This window comes from Bubalus bubalis, chromosome 2 (assembly GCF_019923935.1).
Source record: "Bubalus bubalis isolate 160015118507 breed Murrah chromosome 2, NDDB_SH_1, whole genome shotgun sequence".
Lineage (NCBI taxonomy): Eukaryota > Metazoa > Chordata > Mammalia > Artiodactyla > Bovidae > Bubalus > Bubalus bubalis.
This window is the reverse complement of record NC_059158.1, coordinates 147,998,488-148,020,475: the sequence shown is the minus strand read 5'-3', so window position 1 is coordinate 148,020,475 and position 21,988 is coordinate 147,998,488. Positions and strand designations below refer to the sequence as shown.

The 21,988-nt window shown below is 35.4% G+C and overlaps 2 protein-coding genes across 12 annotated transcripts in view; one reads left to right on the top strand and one right to left on the bottom strand.

The window, feature by feature from the left end:
* CREB1 (cAMP responsive element binding protein 1) overlaps positions 1 to 21,988 on the bottom strand; it is a 56,997-nt gene that overhangs the window by 13,257 nt on the left and 21,752 nt on the right. For 7 of the 9 annotated variants that reach the window (XM_006051329.3, XM_025278100.2, XM_006051331.3 and 4 more), the window contains 6 exons: positions 18,286 to 18,432; positions 17,535 to 17,576; positions 10,642 to 10,742; positions 7,450 to 7,592; positions 2,621 to 2,803; positions 571 to 721 (listed from right to left, as the gene is read on the bottom strand). In XM_006051329.3, the coding sequence (XP_006051391.1) occupies positions 571 to 721; positions 2,621 to 2,803; positions 7,450 to 7,592; positions 10,642 to 10,742; positions 17,535 to 17,576; positions 18,286 to 18,432 (767 nt within the window). The remainder of the gene's footprint in view (positions 1 to 570; positions 722 to 2,620; positions 2,804 to 7,449; positions 7,593 to 10,641; positions 10,743 to 17,534; positions 17,577 to 18,285; positions 18,433 to 21,988) is intronic. The other 2 variants (XM_006051330.3, XM_025278101.2) reach the window with 2 other exon arrangements.
* METTL21A (methyltransferase 21A, HSPA lysine) overlaps positions 1 to 21,988 on the top strand; it is a 56,884-nt gene that overhangs the window by 29,075 nt on the left and 5,821 nt on the right. The gene's annotated exons all lie outside the window — the stretch shown is intronic.

The following is a 21,988-nucleotide window of genomic DNA, read 5'->3' as shown; positions in this document are numbered from 1 at the left end:
TACAGCAATGAATTTACTTTATGGAAATAACTTTCCCATGTTTAAGAAATTTTTGATATCTAGCATGTTCATTGTTGAAGACTAGCTCTATTTTAAAATTTTTGTCAATAGTAAGATATTCTCAGAATTAATTTATTTTTTGAAAATCTTTATTTAGGTGTTTAATATGCATTAAAACTTGGACTGGCCATCATACATTTATCTTATTACAAATACATTTAATGTAAATAAAACTTACCATTTATATACACACACAACTCCTAATTTTCTTAATGATACTACTTGTGACAAAAACAATTTTTAAATAACTGAGTCAGCTGGCTGAAGCAATAGTGAAAATATAGCAAAGTTGTGCATTATCTCTCTCATGGAGAAACTGCATGAAAGAGAACTACTACTCATCAAAGACTGACCATCAGCCATCTCATTAAGTGCAGCTTATTAAATAAAGAAGTTTTAGCAGGATCCATCAATTTTACCAGAGGAAAAAATCCCAATGCAAAGATGCTACTGACATAATCTGAAGTTATACTTGACCTACAACAATCTAAGGAAATGCAATGTATGTACCTGTTCTTCATGAGGCGAACCTCTCTCTTTCGCGCCGCTTCTTCAGCAGGCTGTGTAGGAAGTGCTGGGGAAGACGCCATAACAACTCCAGGGGCAATGGTGCTAGTGGGTGCTGTGCGAATCTGGTATGTCTGTACATCTCCAGAGGCAGCTGAAAAGAGAAACAGTGAGCATGGTGTGAGACACTGAAGCACTGTGACTTGGTAATACTACGGGTCAATCATCAATCTGAACATACATTTTGAATTAAAAGGAAAAAAAGCAACAGATGATTCTGACTAAAATATTGAGAATCAGCAGCATTCTTTGGGTCATTCATTACTCAGAAATAATTCCCAATTTAGTGTATTTATTAGTATAGGCACTTGGATGAAAAAGGATCTTCATGACTTATATCTGCTGGATCTTACATTTATCTTTCACTGGAACATAGTTCTGTTCTGTTGTTAACATGTTTACCAGCCTTGAACCTAAAACGTAAGTAGGGCACAGCTTGGATGATCTTCCTTGATAGAGTATAGTCCTCAATGTCTTCCTTTGATACTGGTAAATTCATATTAAAAAATTTCAAGTAAACTCTTGCCACGACATAAAAAGGACCATGATTTTTCATAAAATAGCCAAATCGAAGAGAAAATAAAGCATTATGGTCAACTATTATAAATTCCTGACTGTAACAAAACTGAAAGGACGAAAAAATGTATCACTTGATCAATTATATCACCTGTAAGCACTGCTTTAATATAAAGGATAATGGCTAAATAAATTGAAGTTTTATTTTTATAATTAAATGATCTATCATTTGTGAAATAAAAAAGTCTCTTTCTAAAAACAGCTTAATAATAAATATGCCCTCCTAGGAATAAGAAACCTAACATTATCTGAGAGAATTTGAAACTCTTTAAAAATCATCCATATTTGTTATTAATATCAATTAAAATGTGTAGTTTGGGTCAAAAAGATGTATAGACTAAATGTGTTACCATCTTCAAACTGATGTTCAGAATTCAAATTCACTGACATCCTGCTTTACAATTTTTGAGTACCTGCATGTAAAGTGAAAAGGTGTTTTACTCCCATTAATAAGCAAAATATTATCTTCTTCAAATATTATTTGTTTAGCAACAAAATATCCTGTAAGTACATTAGGGCCCTTTAAATATATTATGATTCTTTAGCTGGTTTTAGAATTATTGAAAATTAATCATCCATGGTGAAGGGGCATATCTGTCATTACCTAATAGAGACAAAACATACTATTAATGAAAATATTTTTAGAAACAGATTTATTATCTCCTTAATATGCAAATTTTAAATCTGGCATAAATCATTCTTAAAATATGCAATGAATTCAAAGAAAAATGATCCACTATTGATAGAGATTTCTGAAACAAACAGGAAGAAAACAACAAGAAAACAAAAAAAGAAAAAATATTTGTAATTTTTGAATTTTTGTAATTCATCATGGATTTAACTATTCTTGCTCATAGAGCAGTGGACTTGCACACTGGCAAAAGATTTTTCAGAATATAATGATTTCCTTTTTAATAAAAAATGATGACCATAGAAATGAAGATATAAATTACTTTTGACTAAAAGCAGAGAAACAGAATTTGAACCTCTGAAGATTCTTATCAGTGATTTAGCACAACTTTTCATTGGACACATTGAAAAAAAATGAGGTCAAGGGAGGCTGGCTCTTACTGAAGGTCACAAAGCAAATCTATATACTTAAGACTTAGAAACTAGCTTTTTAAACTCCTAATTTTATTGTCTTTCCCTCTAGCCTACCCCATTTCTCCTACATCCAAATGTTAAAGGTGTTAAATATAGAAGTTATATTTTTAAAACTGAAAATAGTTGTTTTTATGCCATGACATTTTGGTCCAATTGGAATAACGGAAGAAGAGTTCATGGAAAATATTATCTATGTTGCAGAAAATAAGCTGTATTTTAACAGTGCTTTGCATTACCATACTTACTTTTTTCTGAGTCTGTAAAATTTTAACCTTTTAAAGAATTTACACCTGTGAGTTCTAAGTTCTCTTACCTTGAACAACAACTTGGTTGCTGGGCACTAGGATTTGCTGTCCATCAGTGGTCTGTGCATACTGCAGGATGGTAGTACCTGGCTGAGTGGCAGCTGCATTGGTCATGGTTAATGTCTGCAGGCCCTGTACCCCATCAGTACCATTGTTAGCCAGCTGTATTGCTCCTCCTTGGGTAATGGCAACTAAAATCCAACAGATTTTATTGTTACAAGTTTAATTAATACCATATAAAACACACACACACTAAATTCAAAGAATAATTTGCAAGACATATCTAGGAGAAATTGCAGCAGATAACATCACCAAGAAAGATTCTGTATAGTCAAGTAACTTTCTGCTCTGCTGCTGCTGCTAAGTCACTTCAGTCGTGTCCGACTCTGTGCGACCCCATAGACAGCAGCCCACCAGGCTCCCCAATCCCTGGGATTCTCCAGGCAAGAACACTGGAGTGGGTTGCCATTTCCTTCTCCAATGCATGAAAGTGAAGTGAAAGGGAAGTCGCTCAGTCGTGTCTGACTCCTAGAGACCCCATGGACTGCAGCCTACCAGGCTCCTCCGTCCATGGGATTTTCCAGGCAAGAGTACTGGAGTGGGGTGCCACTGCCTTCTCTGAACTTTCTGCTCAGGAAAACTTATATCCAATTTCTAGAATACAAGTATACTCTATGAACCACATTATAATTTATAATAATGTTAGTTAAAACAATTAAAAAAATAAAATGAGAAAATGTTAAATTCCATTTGAAGTTATTTGGTTGAGAAGAGGTACCACTCTGTGACCCACACTTCCTTTATTCTTGCGTTAATTATGTATTATATTTCTTCTCTACATTCATGTATTTATTAGCACAGACATGGGTATGTAATAGGCACCCAATAAATGATTATTTTAATGCATAAGTAATAAAGCAGTTCAGTAGTGCATTCTGTTCTCTTACTCAGTTAGGAATACATAAAGTGTAACAGAAATCCACTCAATGAGACAACTGAAATGTCCTATGGAACTTAATTACCACAGACCTCTCATAGAGTTTAAAACTGGAGCCCAAGATGATCATTTAGGAAAAAGTATCTTATTGCTATTTCTAAGCTACATATTCAAGCCTTCTCATGTAGAATCCATTGATTATTCACATGTGTCATTCATCTGCTCCAAAGGAAATAAATTTTGGCTCATACAAGACATTTCACTTTATAAAAGAAACTGAATTAACCTTTGGTACATGGAAAAAGTTATTAGACACTTTTTCCTGTTAAGAGTTCAAGTATTCCAGAAAGAGAAGGACTAAAAAATCACAGTATTACATATAAAACTACATAATGGATTTTAACAAAGTCAACATGTCTGACTTGAGCATGTTACTTTGTGTCTCTTAGAAGGAAATTATTGATGGTTTGGGATCAACAATAATACCTGTGAAAATTCAGATACTGGCATATATAATCCATCCACTTTAGCTAACTCCATAAATTTTACTTATCTTAGACAAAGGGGAAAAAAGAAATATGTAAAAAGTATTCTGAGATTAACACTGCTGGATAACTTAAAAAAATCAGAAGGTTAACAGAATCAAACCACAATTTCTCAATTAGAGTTAATGAGCAAATTCCACTGTATTCAACACACACAGCTTTCTTCTTGACTATATACCAATGAAATCACAGTGGAAGGAAAGAAGCAAACTAAAAAATCAGGAGATCTAGGTTCTAGTCCAAGTTCCATCACTAAACTATTATTTGAATCTGTTATCTATTCTGTAAAAATAAAAATATATGGTTCTAGCCCATAAGTATAATTGTTATAAAACTCAAATGAGACCATGTATATAGGAAAGTACTCTGAAAACTGAAGTCTGATCCTATCAAACATTGTTTTTCTCTTAATATTTATTTATACACGTCATATTTTAAAAGGACTTAAGATTGCTCTCAAAAAAACTAAATTAAAACAAGGAAAAGAAGTCAAGTAACTAACGTGTATTTAGATGTATATAATGATTCTATCACAAAATAAGGAAAGCGTATAATTAAACAAACTTATCTGACAGTTTGAGTAGCCAAAATGAAGAGAAAAATGATTTAGTGAAACATGTTTTTCTACCTAAGAATAACATCTTTTCAACACTTATTATCAGGGATTGTGAACCAAGTAATGGACAAACTAATACTAGTGTTAATGAAAAAACACAACAACCAACTTATTGGCTATAAATTGATGTAGTCACTGGGAAGGGTGACTGGGCAGGCTGACTAGGATTCAACAATTCCACTCATTAGACTCTACCCCACTGACAGGATAGGGCAGTATATACTAAAAGAATGTTTATGTAGCATTATTTGAAACAGTAGAAAAGCCCTAAATATTCATCAGCGTATGTGATTTTTAAACAAATGTTATATTTATACAGTGAAACACAATGTAGCTATTAAAAGAAACCACTTATATAACTATATATGAATATATTTGTCTGTAGTATATAAACAATGTAGGTCTCACATGTACATTTTACATGTGTATGTATAAACAGAATGAAAAAGAATGAAGGATATATACCAAACTCTTACTACTGGGGAGGGATGGGAAGGGTCTTTACTTTTTATTAATACTATAAACCTCTATCATTTGAATTTTCCTAACCATATACTTGTTTTATAATAAATATATAATATTGTTACATATATAAGTGGTCATTATATTGATTGTTAATAATAATCAAGAACATAATGTTAAATCAGTTCCATCAAAGTCATATATGCATATACAGAGAGAATAAGGCATAAACAATTAATGCATAAAGCCTTTAAAAATCTCAAAGTATTAACCTTAAAACAAGCAACTGTAAGCTGCTGGATGGAAGGGGTGTGACAAATGAAACATCTATTTTTCTGAGCTTTACCTCCCTCAACTTCACTTCCCTATTTCAGATTCTGATATGCCTCTGTCTGGAGAGCATGCCTTCTATTTCTAATTCAAATGAGAACTGCTGTGGTAAATGAATCTCTGTTACTAATAGGACTATGCTATATTCCTCAAGTGTACTAAAGTTGGAGAAAAAGTTCATGTATCAATATGTTAGAACACATACCTTGAATAGCTCAAATTATTTTGATAAAAAATACACAATATACCTCTTTCTGCCAATGAAGAAGGAAGAGGATGAGCGAACTCTAATAAACTTACAGAATGGACAAGAAGCTTAGTCAAAAATGCCTGCCTTCTACTTACTATTAAAACTTTCAGCTTTGGTAGAGCTAAAAAGTCTGCTACTTGTTTTTAATATGGGTGGAATGCAAATTAGTTATGCAAACCAAGGCCAAGGTGTAACTGGAAAATTATAAACTGGGAGTCAAACTTTTATACATATTTCTGACACAGACTACCCCAGGACATTAGAAAACCAATGTAGTAAGAGTTTCGATATGTACATTTGATGTGTTATTAAGGAAGAGAGGGAGGGCAACTATATAGCGGGCAGCATTGTATTTAATAAACAAATAAAAATGAAAATATCAGTGTGTGAGGCACTGTGGAAGGCAAAAAGATATTGGGAAAAAAGAGAGGAAAAAGGTACCATTCACACAAATGCCTTTGATCAAACAAAGGGAGAACTCAAAAAGTACTTTTATAACAGATTGAGATGAAAGATAAGAAGAGAGACCCAAGTATCAGAGACATCAGAGAAATGGGAACTTTGATAATTTTTCAAAAAAACTTTGCTTTCTGTGAGACAAAAATTGGCCTTAAACATAAAGAATAATTATCTGAAAAACTCATGTTTTCTATTAACATGTTATATGAGGACTGAAATACATTTTTAAGTAGTGGTTTAAAAAACTTTCTTAGACTCTCCATGCACCTAAACAAAACAAAGGGCCACTTAAAGGTCTTACATATCTGGATAATTCTAACTAAACCCTGAAGAAAAGCAAATGCTTCTGTTACAAAAGTTTGCATATAAGTAAAGGAAATATATGAAAGTCAAAGTGGAGAGTGAAAAAGTTGGCTTAAAGCTCAACATTCAGAAAACGAAGATCATGGCATCCGGTCCCATCAATTCACGGGAAATAGATGGGGAGACAGTGGAAACAGTGTCAGACTTTATTTTTTTGGGGCTCCAAAATCACTGCAGATGGTGACTGCAGCCATGAAATTAAAAGACGCTTACTCCTTGGAAGGAAAGTTATGACCAACCTAGATAGCATATTCAAAAGCAGAAACATTACTTTGTCAACAAAGGTTCATCTAGTCAAGGCTATGGTTTTTCCTGTGGTCATGTATGGATGTGAGAGTTGGACTGTGAAGAAGGCTGAGCACTGAAGAATTGGTGCTTTTGAACTGTGGTGTTGGAGAAGACTCTTGAGAGTCCCTTGGACTGCAAGGAGATCCAACCAGTCTACCCTGAAGGAGATCAGCCCTGGGATTTCTGTGGAAGGAATGATGCTAAAGCTGAAACTCCAGTACTTTGGCCACCTCATGGGAAGAGTTGACTCACTGGAAAAGACTCTGATGCTGGGAGGGATTGGGGGCAGGAGGAGAAGGGGACGACAGAGGATGAGATGGCTGGATGGCATCACTGACTCGATGGCCGTGAGTCTGAGTGAACTCCGGGAGTTGGTGACAGACAGGGAGGCCTGGCGTGCTGCGATTCATGGGGTCGCAAAGAGTCGGACACGACTGAGCAACTGAACTGAACTGAACTGAAAGGAAATATAACAGTGACAATCAAGATCTAGCAAAGTGCCGACTGCTTTTATAAGATTACTTTGAGGAGAATGCAGCCATTAGTTTTTCATCTCATTTTCCAAAACAGAAATATCAATTACTCACTATACTGTCCACTGCTAGTCTGATAAATTGGAGTTGGCACCGTGACAGTGGTGATGGCAGGTGCTGAAGTCTCCTCTTCAGATTTCTCTTCTTCAATCCTTGGCACTCCTGGTGCATCAGAAGATAAATCATTCAAAATTTTTCTAGAAAAATAGAGAATTATATCAGTTAAAATAAAAGTAACATTTACTGGCCAAATACAAAGAAGAGGAAAAGATCAGAAAACTGACAGAAAGTTGAGTGTTTAGGATAGAATTTAAAAATGTTATAGTTTAAAATGTAAAAAACTTACAATAATAAACAATAAAATATTCAACATTAAACTAAAAATGAATCAGGGCATCTACATGTCAAAACCATATGAGGACTAGAAAAAACACAGATGAATTTCTCCTTTCAGTGAACATAAAAAAGACGATGATTCAAAATCCAGGTGCAATTAAAGAAGAGATGAATAGAAAAACTGACTACAGGAAAAACAACCCTTTTGCATGGCAAAGAATGCTTCCCTGCTGGCTCAGCTGGAAAAGAATCCACCTGGAATATGGGAGACCTGGGCTCAATCACTGGTTTGGGAAGATCCCCTGGAGAAGGGAACAGCTACCCACTCCAGTAGTCTGGCCTGGAGAATTTCATGGACTTTATAGTCCATGGGGTAAACAGTTGGATACAACTGGGCAACTTTCACTTTAATCTAGACACTAGGTTATTTTTTTCTTTTAAACCAATACAAATTTTGGCAACCACATTTAATCAATGATAATTAAAGAACATTATCTTTTTTAGATGAATTCTTGATCCAGAATCCTGTATGGGAATAACTGATTTTATTTTAAACTCAAGTTCAGAAATTTTACCATTATCCTCAACATTTTACCCTATTCAGTTCAGTTCAGTCCAGTCACTCAGTCGTGTCCGACTCCTTGCGACCCCATGAACTGCAGCACGCCAGGACTCCCTGTCCATCATCAACTCCCGGAGTTCACTCAAACTCACGTTCATAGAGTCAGTGATGCCATCCAGCCATCTCATCCTCTGTCGTCCCCTTCTCCTCCTGCCTCCAATCCCTCCCAGCATCAGTCTTTTCCAGTGAGTCAACTCTTCGCATGAGGTAGCCAAAGTATTGGAGTTTCAGCTTTAGCATCATTCCTTCCAAAGTACACCCAGGACTGATCTCCTTTAGGATGGACTGGTTGGATCTCCTTGCAGTCCAAGGGACTCTCAAGTCTTCTCCAACACCACAGTTCAAAAGCATCAATTCTTCGGTGCTCAGCTTTCTTCACAGTCTAACTCTCACATCCATACATGACCACAGGAAAAACCATGGCCTTGACCAGACAGAGCTTTGTTGGCAAAGTAATGTCTCTACTTTTGAATATGCAATCTAGGTTGGTCATAACTTTCCTTCCAAGGAGTAAAGCGTCTTTTAATTTCATGGCTGCAATCACCATCTGCAGTGATTTTGTAGCCCCCAAAAATAAAGTGTGACTATTCGTTTCACTCTATTTCCCTTGGCTGCTATGATCTTTCAAGGTTTTTATTCTACCATCTCTTAGGGTACTTTGCCCTTAAGTTTCTGTTATTTGTTGATCTGATAAACATGGCTTTTATGTTTTCAGCTCAATTACTGATAAAAACACCAAGCCAGATGAAACCAAGTGAGAACCCTTCAAGGACTTCCTCTGGGTAAAAACTGATCACTATAAAGCTGGGCTGTTCCAATAAAAACCCAGCATGTATTATTTAATTCCCATTTCTCCAACTTCATAAAAATAACCTAAGAATTTTGATATAGATCTTGTTATAATCAAATTAAGACATACAGGCTAGGTTTTGAGAGTTCATAAACTAAAAGCAAAATAATGGCATACTCCACTATGGAGGTTTGATTATAAGGGAAGATACCCTTCTCTACACATGTGTGGTGCCAATTAAGGCAAAAAAAAAAAAAAAAAAAGATTTTTTTCCAACATAAAACACATCATGTATCATAAGGTTACAGCTAGGATTTACCTAGAACTTATATAGAGAAGCCATGTAGCTTGTTTCTTAGTATCAAGTTGAATTTGCTTCAGGATCAAATGTCTTACATAGTAACACTAGATATATTTCAAAGTTAAAAGATAAAACTAGCTATATTTTGAGAATTATGAGTATAAATAAATACAACACATACTTGGTAACACAGAATTTTCAAGACCTCAGTTTACTGGTATTTCTTTAGGACCCCTAATTAAATTGTGAGGATAAAGAAAAGGGGTGGCTTAGCAGCCAAGAAAATGGAAGAGATATAACATTCCTTTGAAAAATAGAAATATATATAAATAGAAATAATGTAGGCTAAAGAAGGGAAGAATAAGCTTGAAGTTTATTAAACTATGAATTGAACTTAAAAGATTTGTGGAATTGCTCTTCCTGGAGATACTTAATATGGCTCCAATTTCTATGTAGTACTAAAAACAGTTTTGGTCCATCTTGGAAGCAAGGTATGGATTAGGCAACTTTTGTAGCTGAACATAAAACTGCAGTAAGGTGCCCCTAAAATTAGGGAATATCACCAAACATCACCCTAAGCAACTATTAAATTAACAAGCAGTTATCATGCTAAGTACCATGGAATAAGAAATGTGTTATGAAGTACATGGTACAGTCTCAGAACTGACTTATAACTAGAAAATGCTATAGCCTTATCAAATGTATTCCAATCTTTTAAACAGAAAAGCAGCAGCCAGCACAGTCTACAAAAACAGAAGGAAAAAAAAAAAATCAGTCTTTTATCCAGGACTGTTCAGAGTAAGGCTTCTCTGGTGGCTCAGATGGTAAAGAATCTGCCTGCAATGCAGGAGACCTGGTTCAATCCCTGAGTCAGGAGGATCCTCTGGAGAAGGAAATGGCTATTCACTCGAGTATTCTTGCCTGGAAAATCCCATGGAGGGAGGAGACTGGTGGGCTGTAGTTGATGGGGTCACGAAGAGTCAGACACAACATGTTCAGATTAAGAAGTGCTCTTATTCTATATGACAAGCTTCAACTTATTTGAGAGAAGCAACTCAAGATGAAAAGACATGTTTTGTATGGTCCTGAATCGAGCATCTAATTGGCGTTCTGACATCTCTTCATCTGTAACTACATAGGGGTACACCTTAATACTTCTGATCCTAAATTCTTTTAACTATTCAACTACCTACATACCTGTAGGAAGGCCTCCTTGAAAGAATCTCTCTTCGTTTTTGGGAATCTGTTACACTATCCACTGACTCCTGTGAATCTTCACTTTCTGCAATAGTTGAAATCTGAAAATAAAGAAGAACTTTATCATGATAATCAAATTTAGTTCCCATAAAATTTTTATGAATTTTAAGAAAAGGTCAAATACAAAAGGGCATATATCAACCTTATACATGCTTCAGAAGAAAATCAGTTTTTATGGGAGATAATCATACCATCCCTTTCCTCTCCCCTTTTTTCCCCATCCTACAGAAGTCAGAGAACCTAAAATTTTTTTGTCAAAACCAAACTTTTGTGATATCCAAATTCAGCCTAATCTCTTTCAGGTCTTCTTATAATCAACACTGAATGTATCAGTATCACCTGTCAGTTGTTTTCTTATAGTTAGAACAAAACTACCAAGTAAAATAAAGTTCTGACACGAAGGAAAGAATAAATCACTAAATATCTAGCTATCAGTCTACTGATTGTACAAATATTTTCCTTTAACTGATGTGTAAATACTTTTGAGTATATTTACAATTGTACAAGTAAGATTGGTGATCCTTCAACCATGTTCCAGATGGCTGTTTCTAGCAATTCTGGAAGAAGTCCTCTGCTACATATAGACATGTGTCAAAGTTGGCAATCCACAATTTTTATTAAGCAAAACTTCAAGGTAAAGAACTGTGTATTCTGGAAAGTACGCTTGGATTGAGAAGGAATAAAGGTAAATGAACACAGACTTTATGTGGGATAATAATAATAACAGCAACTAGCATTTACTGAGAACTTACTATGTGGCAGATGCTATGTTAAAGCATATACATATATATATTACATTACTCACTTTAGGTGCTAGATAAGTACCATTAGTATGTCCAGTTTATAGATGGAATAACTGAGGCACAAAGCGTTTAAGTAAATCACCCAAGTCACAAAGCTATGAAGTAGTGAAGCCACTGTCAACACTTGACATCTCAAATTTAGATGTCAACTAAATTTGATACTAGCATCAATATCCTGCTGGTTCCAATCTCAAACCAATTTTGTCAGAAGCAGCAACCCAGAGCATTTTCAGACCATTTTTAGACTAGAACTTCAGTCATTTAGGTAAGCTAGTCTGTCAAATTTACACTGCCAAGTTTCCCTAGGCTAAACAGCAGGAGCCTCTTGCTCTCTCCTAACCTAGGTGAGCATGCTGCTGTCGGAGTGAGAATTAAATTTAACCAAGGCAAAAGGGTCTATGTGGGATAGCGCCTTATCAAAATTTATGGCAAAGGCAGTAAGAACAAACACATTTAAGAGAAACTTGAGAAATCAAGTATGTGGTCCGAGCCTAAGGGTTCTGGAGAGCAGGCAGTTGTATTAGGAGGGCTTTGTGATACACACACTTTAAAATGAAGTTTGTTAAATCTAGTAATGTTTCACAAAATAGATCTACATTAAAGTAATGTATGTGCCCCTTAAAACATTTTAAAGTAAACCAAGTATAGTCCTATAGACCTGTGATTCACGGTAGAGTAACAACACTATGCTGCTGCTGCTAAGTCGCTTCAATCGTGCCCAACTCTGTGCGACCGCATAGATGGCAACCTACCAGGCTCCCCCATCCCTGGGATTCTCTAGGCAAGAACACTGGAGTGGGTTGCCATGTCCTTCTCCAATGCATGAAAGTGAAAAGTGCAAGTGAAGTCGCTCAGTCGTTTCCGACTCTTCGGGACCCCACGGACTGCAGCCTACCAGGCACCTCCGTCCATGGGATTTTCCAGGCAAGAGTACTGGAGTGGGGTGCCATTGCCCTCTCCGAACAACACTATAGTTACTGCCAAAGGAGCACACAGAACACTTTCCCACTAATCTGTAGCTGCTGTTAACTAGCTCACTCAGCAGTCTCTACACAGACTTTCTCAAAGATGTAGAGCTGATGAGTTGTAAAAAGGCCTTAGCAGAGAATCAGAATTTCAACGGATAACAAGATCGAACTCAAAGTGAATAACCTGACAAATGTTTATCCTCATTAATGTTTTTTAGAACCTTAGTTTCTCTACATTGTCTTTTTTTGCTTAACTCTCATTCTTAAAACCTTCTTTCAAGGATACATAATGACGTAAGCACACTCATGCGAAGAGCTGACTCATTGGAAAAGACTCTGATGCTGGGAGGGATTGGGGGCAGGAGGAGAAGGGGACAACAGAGGATGAGATGGCTGGATGGCATCACCGACTCGATGGACGTGAGTTTGAGTGAGCTCCAGGAGTCGGTGATGGACAGGGAGGCCTAGCGTGCTGCAATTCATGGGGTCGCAAAGAGTCGGACACGACTAAGCGACTGAACTGAACTGAAGCACTCTTCGAAGTTGAAAGTCATTAAAATAACAACTTTAAAACATGCTACATAAACTACACATAGGACAATTTTGAAATGAAACAAATTAACACTGCTTTTTAAATATATAGCCTTTAATTTTTTCCCCCAAACTCAATGCATCGATTGCTCCCAGTAGAACAAAGTCTCCTATTCCTCTTACCTGAAACAACTTGTCAATTCACACAAAAGGAACTAACTTATACTCTACAACTGCAATTTAAAAAAAAAAATTGAAGTATGACTGCTGTACAATGTAATTTATAAGTATACAGTATAGTGAATAACAATTTTTAAAGGCAATGTCCCATTTACAGTTATAAAATATTGGCTATATTCCCTTTGTTGCACAATAAATTCTTATAGCTTATTTTATACATAATAGTTTGTACCTCTTAGTCCCCTACTCCTATATTGCCACTTTCCTCATCCCTATCCCCACAGGTAACCACTAGTTCGTTCTCTGTATCTGTGAGTCTGTTTCTTTTTTAATATATTCACTAGTTTGTTGTATTTTTAAAATTCCACATATAAGTGATATGTACTGCAATTTTTTAAATGTAAAGGGAATTCATAACTATTCAATACTACTTAATGAATGCAGTATTTCCTCTTCGGTGGAATACTATCCAGACAGAACTTAGAATTATGAATATGAAGCCAATTCCTATGGACTATCTACCAAAAAACAAACAAAACTCCCCCCACCCCCAACACCATACCCGTCCTCAAACCAAAACCAAACAAAAAAACCAAACCCACCCCCTAAACCACTAAATCCTCATTGCTAAGACCATTAAGCATCATTAAAATCCTTTTTAATAATAACAGGTCAACACGTTTAATAGGTTATTAAAAAAATAACATGAAAAACTATATCCCACTTGTAAGTATCAAAGACTATCATCACATTCCGTTGACAGAGCCCCTTCCTCTGGTCTTCACCTCCTCCTGCCTCTATTATTAATCCCTTCCTGAGTTCCTTAAATAGGACTTTAATCATGGCCATTTATAGGTCAAGAAATTTTAAAAAAGCCAAACCCATCACTGAACCTGTGAAGTTGTAGATCTGTATTTCTCAATATTCTCTTTGTTAAAACAAAGTTTGTTAAAAACCCATACCTCCTGTTTATATAAGAAGGAAAAAAAATCCCTATTTCAATGTTATTTGAAATGTCAAAATAAAATATACAGTGACTAGCACAAAATTTTAAAAATGGTCGTATTAAATGTTTTCTCAAACTATACATGGTCCCCTGAAAACTTAAGCACCTTCCTGGAGTACAGTTCAGCCTCAGGTTTAGGGCCAAAGTTTATTCACTGGATCAAGGAGTTTAATAAAAGTCTAGAGCAGTAATCTCCAGACTGTTCTGATCTGCAGATCTCCCTTATAAATAAGAAAATCTATATAAGCACATACATTTATTTGCAAGTTTTAAGTACTATCTATATCATAAAACAAATTAATTTTTAAAGAGTCAAGGTAAGTATTAAAATACACTTGTAAATTTCTTAATATTTCATAGCAACAAGAGTGATGTGCTTTAACATGGTTCATTAATAAACCATTTAATATTTTATAACAGTGACGCAAAAATCTGATTCTAAGCCTGGACTTTCTGAAATGTGATCTGACATCTGCAACTGCTGAAAAAAGGAGTTCATGACATGTGGATATAGGAGTAAGTGCTTTGTGGTCAGGCTTACTAAATAAAACAATCATTTTTTTTTTTTCACATTCATCTATCAATTGCACAAACTTTTGATGAGATTTACTAGTATACTTTCATCTCCCTGACTCTTGGTCAGTTATTACATGCTAATAAAAACTTTTACATTTTAACAAATAAGTTCAACACCTACCGAAACTCAAGAACATTTCTGAATAGTTTGGAAAACTCTATTTCCCGAGTTTTAAAAGTATATACATTTGAATTTCTAGGTGACAAATCTATACTGTTTTCAGTTAAAAAAAAGTATAGGAACATTTCCAAACTTCTATATTCAAAATATTCTGTCCAAAGCACAATTTCTTTTCAAAATGGAGGTATTCTCTCATACATTGTTAAAATGTCACCTTCTCTCAGAAAGAATAGTTGAAAAGAATTTCTTTTTTTCAAAAATATCTGTTAGTTAACATATCCTTTATAGGTTATCTCTTGCTTGCCATTATAAAGATCAGCAACTTTGGAACACTTGTCTTATGTAAAAATAAACAAGTAACATCCTTATGTTTGTTCAGCAACTCAAATATTGGCTATATGATAACCACTGGATACCTTGCACAAAAGACTTATTGTTGTTCCCATCACATTATGAAGTATTGCAAAGGCTGTATCAAAAACTTCAGTGCCAACCACAATCCCTTTTGCTCACTCTATTCAGGCCATGTCATCTTGCTATACTTTCACTTTTGGGCCTCTGGACTTGCTTTTATTATTTGTATGGCTTAGCCTCCTTCACTGCTTTCTAGTTTTCTGCTCTTTGTGTTCCCTGACCACTCTACATAAAATAAAATACCCTTCCCTCCACATTATTCTCTATCCCTTTCCCCTGCTTTAATTATCTTCCCAGCACTTATCCTCACCTGACATATTTTATTTTTTCATTGTCTCTCTTCGCTCAAATGTGATCTTCATGAGAATAGAGAAGTATTATTTGCTCACTGCTGCTTTCACAGCACCTAGAACAGTGACTGGCACATAGCATGTGATCAATAAAAATTCGTTGAAGGAATGAATGTAATAATTTAAGGTAACATAATCCATAAATCCTATGAAATGTTTTAACTGCATTGTATTAAAAATGCATCCAAAATTAACAAATGAAAAGTGAGGATGATATTGTTAACTTCTATACATTTGTGTAACTCCCATTATTTTTGTGGGAATTTTTACATAATCTGTGAGATCTGACTTACACGTATACATAAGGGATAAGTTAGGGCACTGATGAATATGAAATATTAGTAAAGCTTAGTTTCTAATCCTCTGAGATGAAAAAAGATAAACAGAAATCTTAATATCTTATTCTCACATCAAGAGAAATGTACCTTATATATTTCAGAAATGCTGTTCTAGAATACTAATATTCTTCCATCAAGAAGTTTGAGAAATCAGTTCTCTCCTTGTTTGATCACCTCTTCTGTTATAAACCATTCTCTAATGATTAATTCTAATCACTGTTAACTAGCTGAAATACCACTGAAGTTTAATAGCTTCTCCATGGTTTAGGGCCTTTAAATTAAAAATACTGTTTGTGTTTCTGTTTGTAGAATTCAGGTTTCTAATTATAAGCACAGCTCACACATTTCTACAAGTTAATGGTCATTATTATTATTCTTACCACAGAGTACAGATTAAAATTAAGAATATAATCAACAATTAAACATCATTTATTAAAACCAATATTTATAACGTTAGCAAATTTTGTGTTAATTTTTGTGTGTTCTTTATGGAAAGACCTCCTATCATAAGTGAAAAAGAAAAAGTAAAGGTTAATGTGAGATCTGGAATCTAGGTCTCCTGACTAGGAGGTCAGGTTCTTTCCACTATTATCAAGAGGAAGATACAAGCAGGGAATTAGTAATGGCATACATCATATGAACAACAGTTAGGCAGCATTCAATGAAATAAAAACTGAGACAAAAGATAGGAGACTATTGTTCAGTCAGTGTGGTTCTACAGAAATATCAAATTCTTCAGTCTTTACCTGGACTATACCATCTATTTAGTAACAACAAATTCCTTTTCAATATTGCAACTTGATGATTTTACTTATATAAAAACATTCACTCTTCTTTCTCCTTCTACCCCTGCCCTAAATGTCCAAGCAAACCAAAGCACAGAGATCAAATGAAGTAGAGGTGAGTTAACACCTATTATATCCTTTGATGACACTAATAGAAGACAAAGAAGGGACTTCTCCCCTCTACAAGTATCAATCTGGCTACTGTACTCAAGGGGAAAAGAAAGAAAACAGCTCTCACCCACAAGATGACAACATGGATGGTGAAGAGGAAACAAAGCAATGTCCATTATAAATGGTTGAAGAAAAACAGGCATTTACTTGGTCTGGACATATTTTTAGTGGGAAGGATGTGGGAGATAGGGAAAAGGAAGCAGTCCAATAGAAAAAGGAGTTAAATTTGCTTGTTTCTGAGGATAGAATTGGGACCACTAGGTAATACTTTTAGAAAGGTATTCTGGATCACCTCAGGGAAGAATATTTTAGCAATTACCTCTGATTATAAACTGGTTACCTCTGGAGATTGCCTCCTTTCTCTGAAAGAGTTGAAGTAATGCCAGACTACCTTTTGGAGGAGGGGAGAAGGATGTAAATAGGGAAACTAAGTAACAGATTAAGGGCTGGATGGGTAAGGAGTTTGGCCTAGACCTAGAAGATACCTAAGATTTTTATTTAAACCTTGAGTTCCATGTTTAGAGAGAAGGGACAAAGATATAAAGAATAATTTCTCACCTTCCTTTCTAAAAATAGGACCTAGGACTCACCTGAGTTCCGGAGAAAAGTCTTTTTAAGTCCTTACAGGAAGACTGTGAAGCAAAAAATATGAAATGGGAGGCTGGGGTTATGGCCTACATGAATGAACGTTCAAGTCTTTTTTTTTCCTTCCCCAATAAGCTCATTGCAAAGATGTATACTGCCCTAGGTTCCCTACAATTAAGTAGAGGTTTACATGCCTTTATTCCCCTTGGATCCAAATTAAAGGAACAATCTCTCCAAAGAATAAGATAACATGCATGGAAAAATCCCTGATTCTTAAGGTACAATTTCTGAAGGTATCATTTCGAAGTTGTATATACTCTAACTTAAGACTCCTAAACATAGTTGTTTTTCTCTAAAATTCAAATAATACCTTAGGTAAGGTTATTAATTTTTGACAAGGACTGTTTTTTCCAATTGCATGCTTAGAAAATAATTACAAAGTTATTGTTTTGCTTCTTATTTCCCTGAGGTACCCTTATAGTCTCCCCCAACATTTCCACTTTATCCCGTATACTTTATGATTTTTCCCAATCAATTCTTTTTTTCCTCCAGTTTAAGAAACAGTTTTTTATTATGTCTGTTCTTGTGTATATATGTTCCTATACTTAAGGTGACTATACAGATGCAGCATATTCCATAATTACTATAAAATAAAACTCTAAACTAGACATGTTCCTATTTTCATAATGAAAGGAAGAGAAATATGGCTATCAACGACAGTTATGAAAGTAGATGCAGAACTTTTAATACACATACCTGAACTGTCTGGACTTGTGGAGACTGAATAACTGATGGCTGGGCCGCCTGAATAACTCCATGGACTTGAACTGTCTGCCCATTGGGCAGCTGTACTAAAGTTACGGTGGGAGCAGATGATGTTGCGTGAGCTGCTGGCATAGATACCTATGGTGTTGAACATGGAAAAAAATTACCATCACAGATACCTCCTTGGGAGTACTCATGTTTAATATGAAGCAACTTTTTAGCAGCAAAAGGATGACCCTTCTGCTAGGTTAAGTATTCCGATGGTGTGAAAGGAACTAACATTAAACTTAATATTCTTTTTGGAAAAAAAAAAAAAAACAAACACTACAAATACTTCCCATGCCCCCCACTTTTAAACTCCTCCCAAATGACAAAAATCAAAAAACTGTTCTAATGTAATATCAAAATATGTAACACAGACTTTTTTTTGAACACTAAATACCACTTTATTTGCACGGTGCTTTAAAGTTTCCCACCTGCTTTCATATTCAATTTCTCATTTGCTCTTTGAAGAAATCAGACTGGGTTAGAATAAGAGTTATCCCCATATTCTCTCCCCACTGAGAGACAGAAACATTAAGTGCTCCAAGAGATTAAGCAACTTACCCAAGGTCAAGAGATAAGCTAGCTTTGAAGGAATGTAAAATTCTTCAGAATATCATGTGTTAAATTAAGCCATGTTCTAAAGTATAATTGTTCCCAAACTTGGGTGAAGCTTAGCTACTAAGTCTAAAACAAATACATATCTTACAGTATAAAGCATATTTTTCTCTTATAAACTTATTACAAGTATGCCTTTCATTCATGAGGAAGTACAAACTGAAAATTTCTATCTCCTCCCAGCACTGAACTGGTAATAGTTGATATTTTAAGGATTTATCTTCCTCTTGAAGAGATAAGGGGGCAGAATTGAGAGAATTTGAGAAACCAGTTTTCTCCTGAGGCACAAAGAAGGCAATCTTAATAAGTCAATACCCAGGTTAAAAGGGCTCTTAAGTCATATGTATCTATCAGATTGTACAGTATTTATGGTTCCTGCGCTTGAATGTGTTTGAGGGTAGCAATTTTATTTGTCCATTTGGTAATAAATTTGGGAATTTAATGAAGGTCATGTGATCATACTCTTTCCTTAGACTGCAAGGAGATCCAACTAGTCAGTCCTAAAGGAAATCAGTCCTGAATATTCACTGGAAGGACTGATGCTGAAGCTGAAGCCCCAGTACTTTGGCCACCTGATGTGAAGAACTAATTCATTGGAAAAGACCCTGATGCTGGGAAAGATTGAAGGTAGGAGGAGAAGGGGACAACAGAGGATGAGATGGTCGGATGGCATCACTGACTTGATGGACATGCCTTGAGCAAGCTCTGGGAGTTGGTGATGGACAGGGAGGCCTGGTGTGCTAGAGTCCATGAGGTTGACTCAAGTCCATGAGGTCGACTCAGTCCAGGAGTCATTCAACTGAGTGACTGAACTCACCTACTGGGGATATGTGTGCCAGAACAATGCTAGAATTGAAACTACAGAAATGAGAAAGACATAGGTTTTTGCCCTTAAAGAAATTATTGAGGCATATGTATGAAGGAATGGGGAAAAGGCCACAAATAAATATAATTCAATGAAGTAATGAAGTCTGCAAAGAGAAAAATGAACACACTGAGGAGAGTGATCCCACCCAAAGCAAGAGGAGGAGAGGCTACCAAGGAAGTATGTTAATTTGAAACAAAGCATACTAGTTAAAAAAAAAGAAAGAACGAGTAAGGCATGTTCTTATGAGTTGCAGAGGGGAGGCAGAGAACTTCACGAAGACGGTGACACTGGCAAAAGCAAAGAGAACAGCAATGTCTGTACACGGCAGAGAGGGATGACCAGCAGTTAGTACTACTGGAACATGTAAGTGTGTTACTATAGGAAGTAGAAGTGTGGAGAGATGGAGTAACAGGCAGGGGCCAGATGGGCTAGTCATGAAATCTTATATAAGTTACATTAAAGAATCTGCATTTTATATGAGACTGGAAAAAACACTCAAGGGCTTTTGAACTCCTGAATACCATAGTGAGGTTTCCATTTTAGATAGATCACTTTACTTTAGTGGTAGGGTAAAAGATACTTATTTCAGAGGAAGAAAAAAGTAGAGGTGAGACCAACTGAGAAAGTCTATATATAGTAGTAAAACTGAAGGCCAGCAATTAGGCACTAGGTGTATTAGGGATGGAAATAATATAAGTGATTGAATGAAAATTCAGGAGGCAGACCAGAAAGGGATTTATGAATGACTGATGGAAGGAAGTGAGAGAGAAATCAAAGATGACCCGCATAGTTCACATGTGGGTGAAAACGGGTAAACTATGCCAAACAGAGAACACAAGAAGCAGCTTATGGGTGGCTGGGGTAGTGGTGGAAAACAATGGAATTGATATGACATCTGAATTTGCAGAGATGTTTACAAGGCAGTTAAGTATCTGACTATAAAGCCTGGGGGGAAAGACACCTACTAAAGGCAGAGGCTAAAGTCCTGAGCTTCCCCTTTGGACAGTGGGGAAGTCCTTCCTTATCGATCACTTTTTTTCTGGCCGCTACAAATCTTACTTAAGTTTTACTTGGTTCTCAAAATGTGATCCACGGATTACCTCCACTAGAGTTACATAGGGTGCTTGTTTATAAATTAGTCACAACCTCTGATGGACCCAAGGACATGTTCCCCGACATCAAGGTTGGAGAACCGAACCATAACTAAATTATTCAGAATATCTCATATCAATGGAAAGCTCTTCTAATATTTGAAGCAATTAGTATGTCCTCTTCTCTTGAGTATTCTATAAGGTAAATGTAACAAGCTAACTTAACAAATAATCCTCTTTCTATGCTAATCATTCCACATAATGGTTTCTCTCATTGTAAATTTAGAAAATTCAGATACACCAATATAGAAAAAAATCACTTATATTCCTACCACTCAGAGCTCATCATTTAATATTTTTGCTGTAGATACATGTGTTTTTAAAGATGCATACATATATATACACTCAATTTTTATAGCACTATCAAAGAATCTTTCAAATCCATTTCAAATATCTCTTCATACCATTAATAGTATTCTTTAATGGTTTTAATGACTGTGTAATGGTAAAATTACATAATTTAATAAATTCCTTATTACTGTCCATTTAGGTTTTCAAATTTGCCTGTTACAAGAAAGGTGACAACAGTATTGCAGCAATCATCCTTTCACCCAACTCTTTACTTAAAGCCCTCCATAAAAATTAACACTCTTATAGTCAAAACCAATGTTTTTTCCACTTTAAAAGAAATACTTGTAAATTTCAAAAGTAACAGAAGACATTTCATTATTATTTTAGATTGATTTTCCTCCTTCACTAGTTAGGCTGAATTTGTTTTTTTACATCCAATGGTCAAATCACAATGGTCTTGACAATTTTATTACAGATTTCCAGTTTACTATTAGACAACAAAAATAGGTATCAGAATTCTGAGAAATTATGTCAAAATGTATATGTCAAGGACTTGGATGAGCAAATGAAAAAAAACCCTCTGTAATTAGGTATTAAAAAGAACAACAACAAAACTTACAAAAGTGAACAGACACTACTTCTCCTAAAACTCTAGTACCATGTCATTCCACTTATCAGTGATTATATGCTAATTGAACATGTGCATATAATTTTGTTCCTTCCC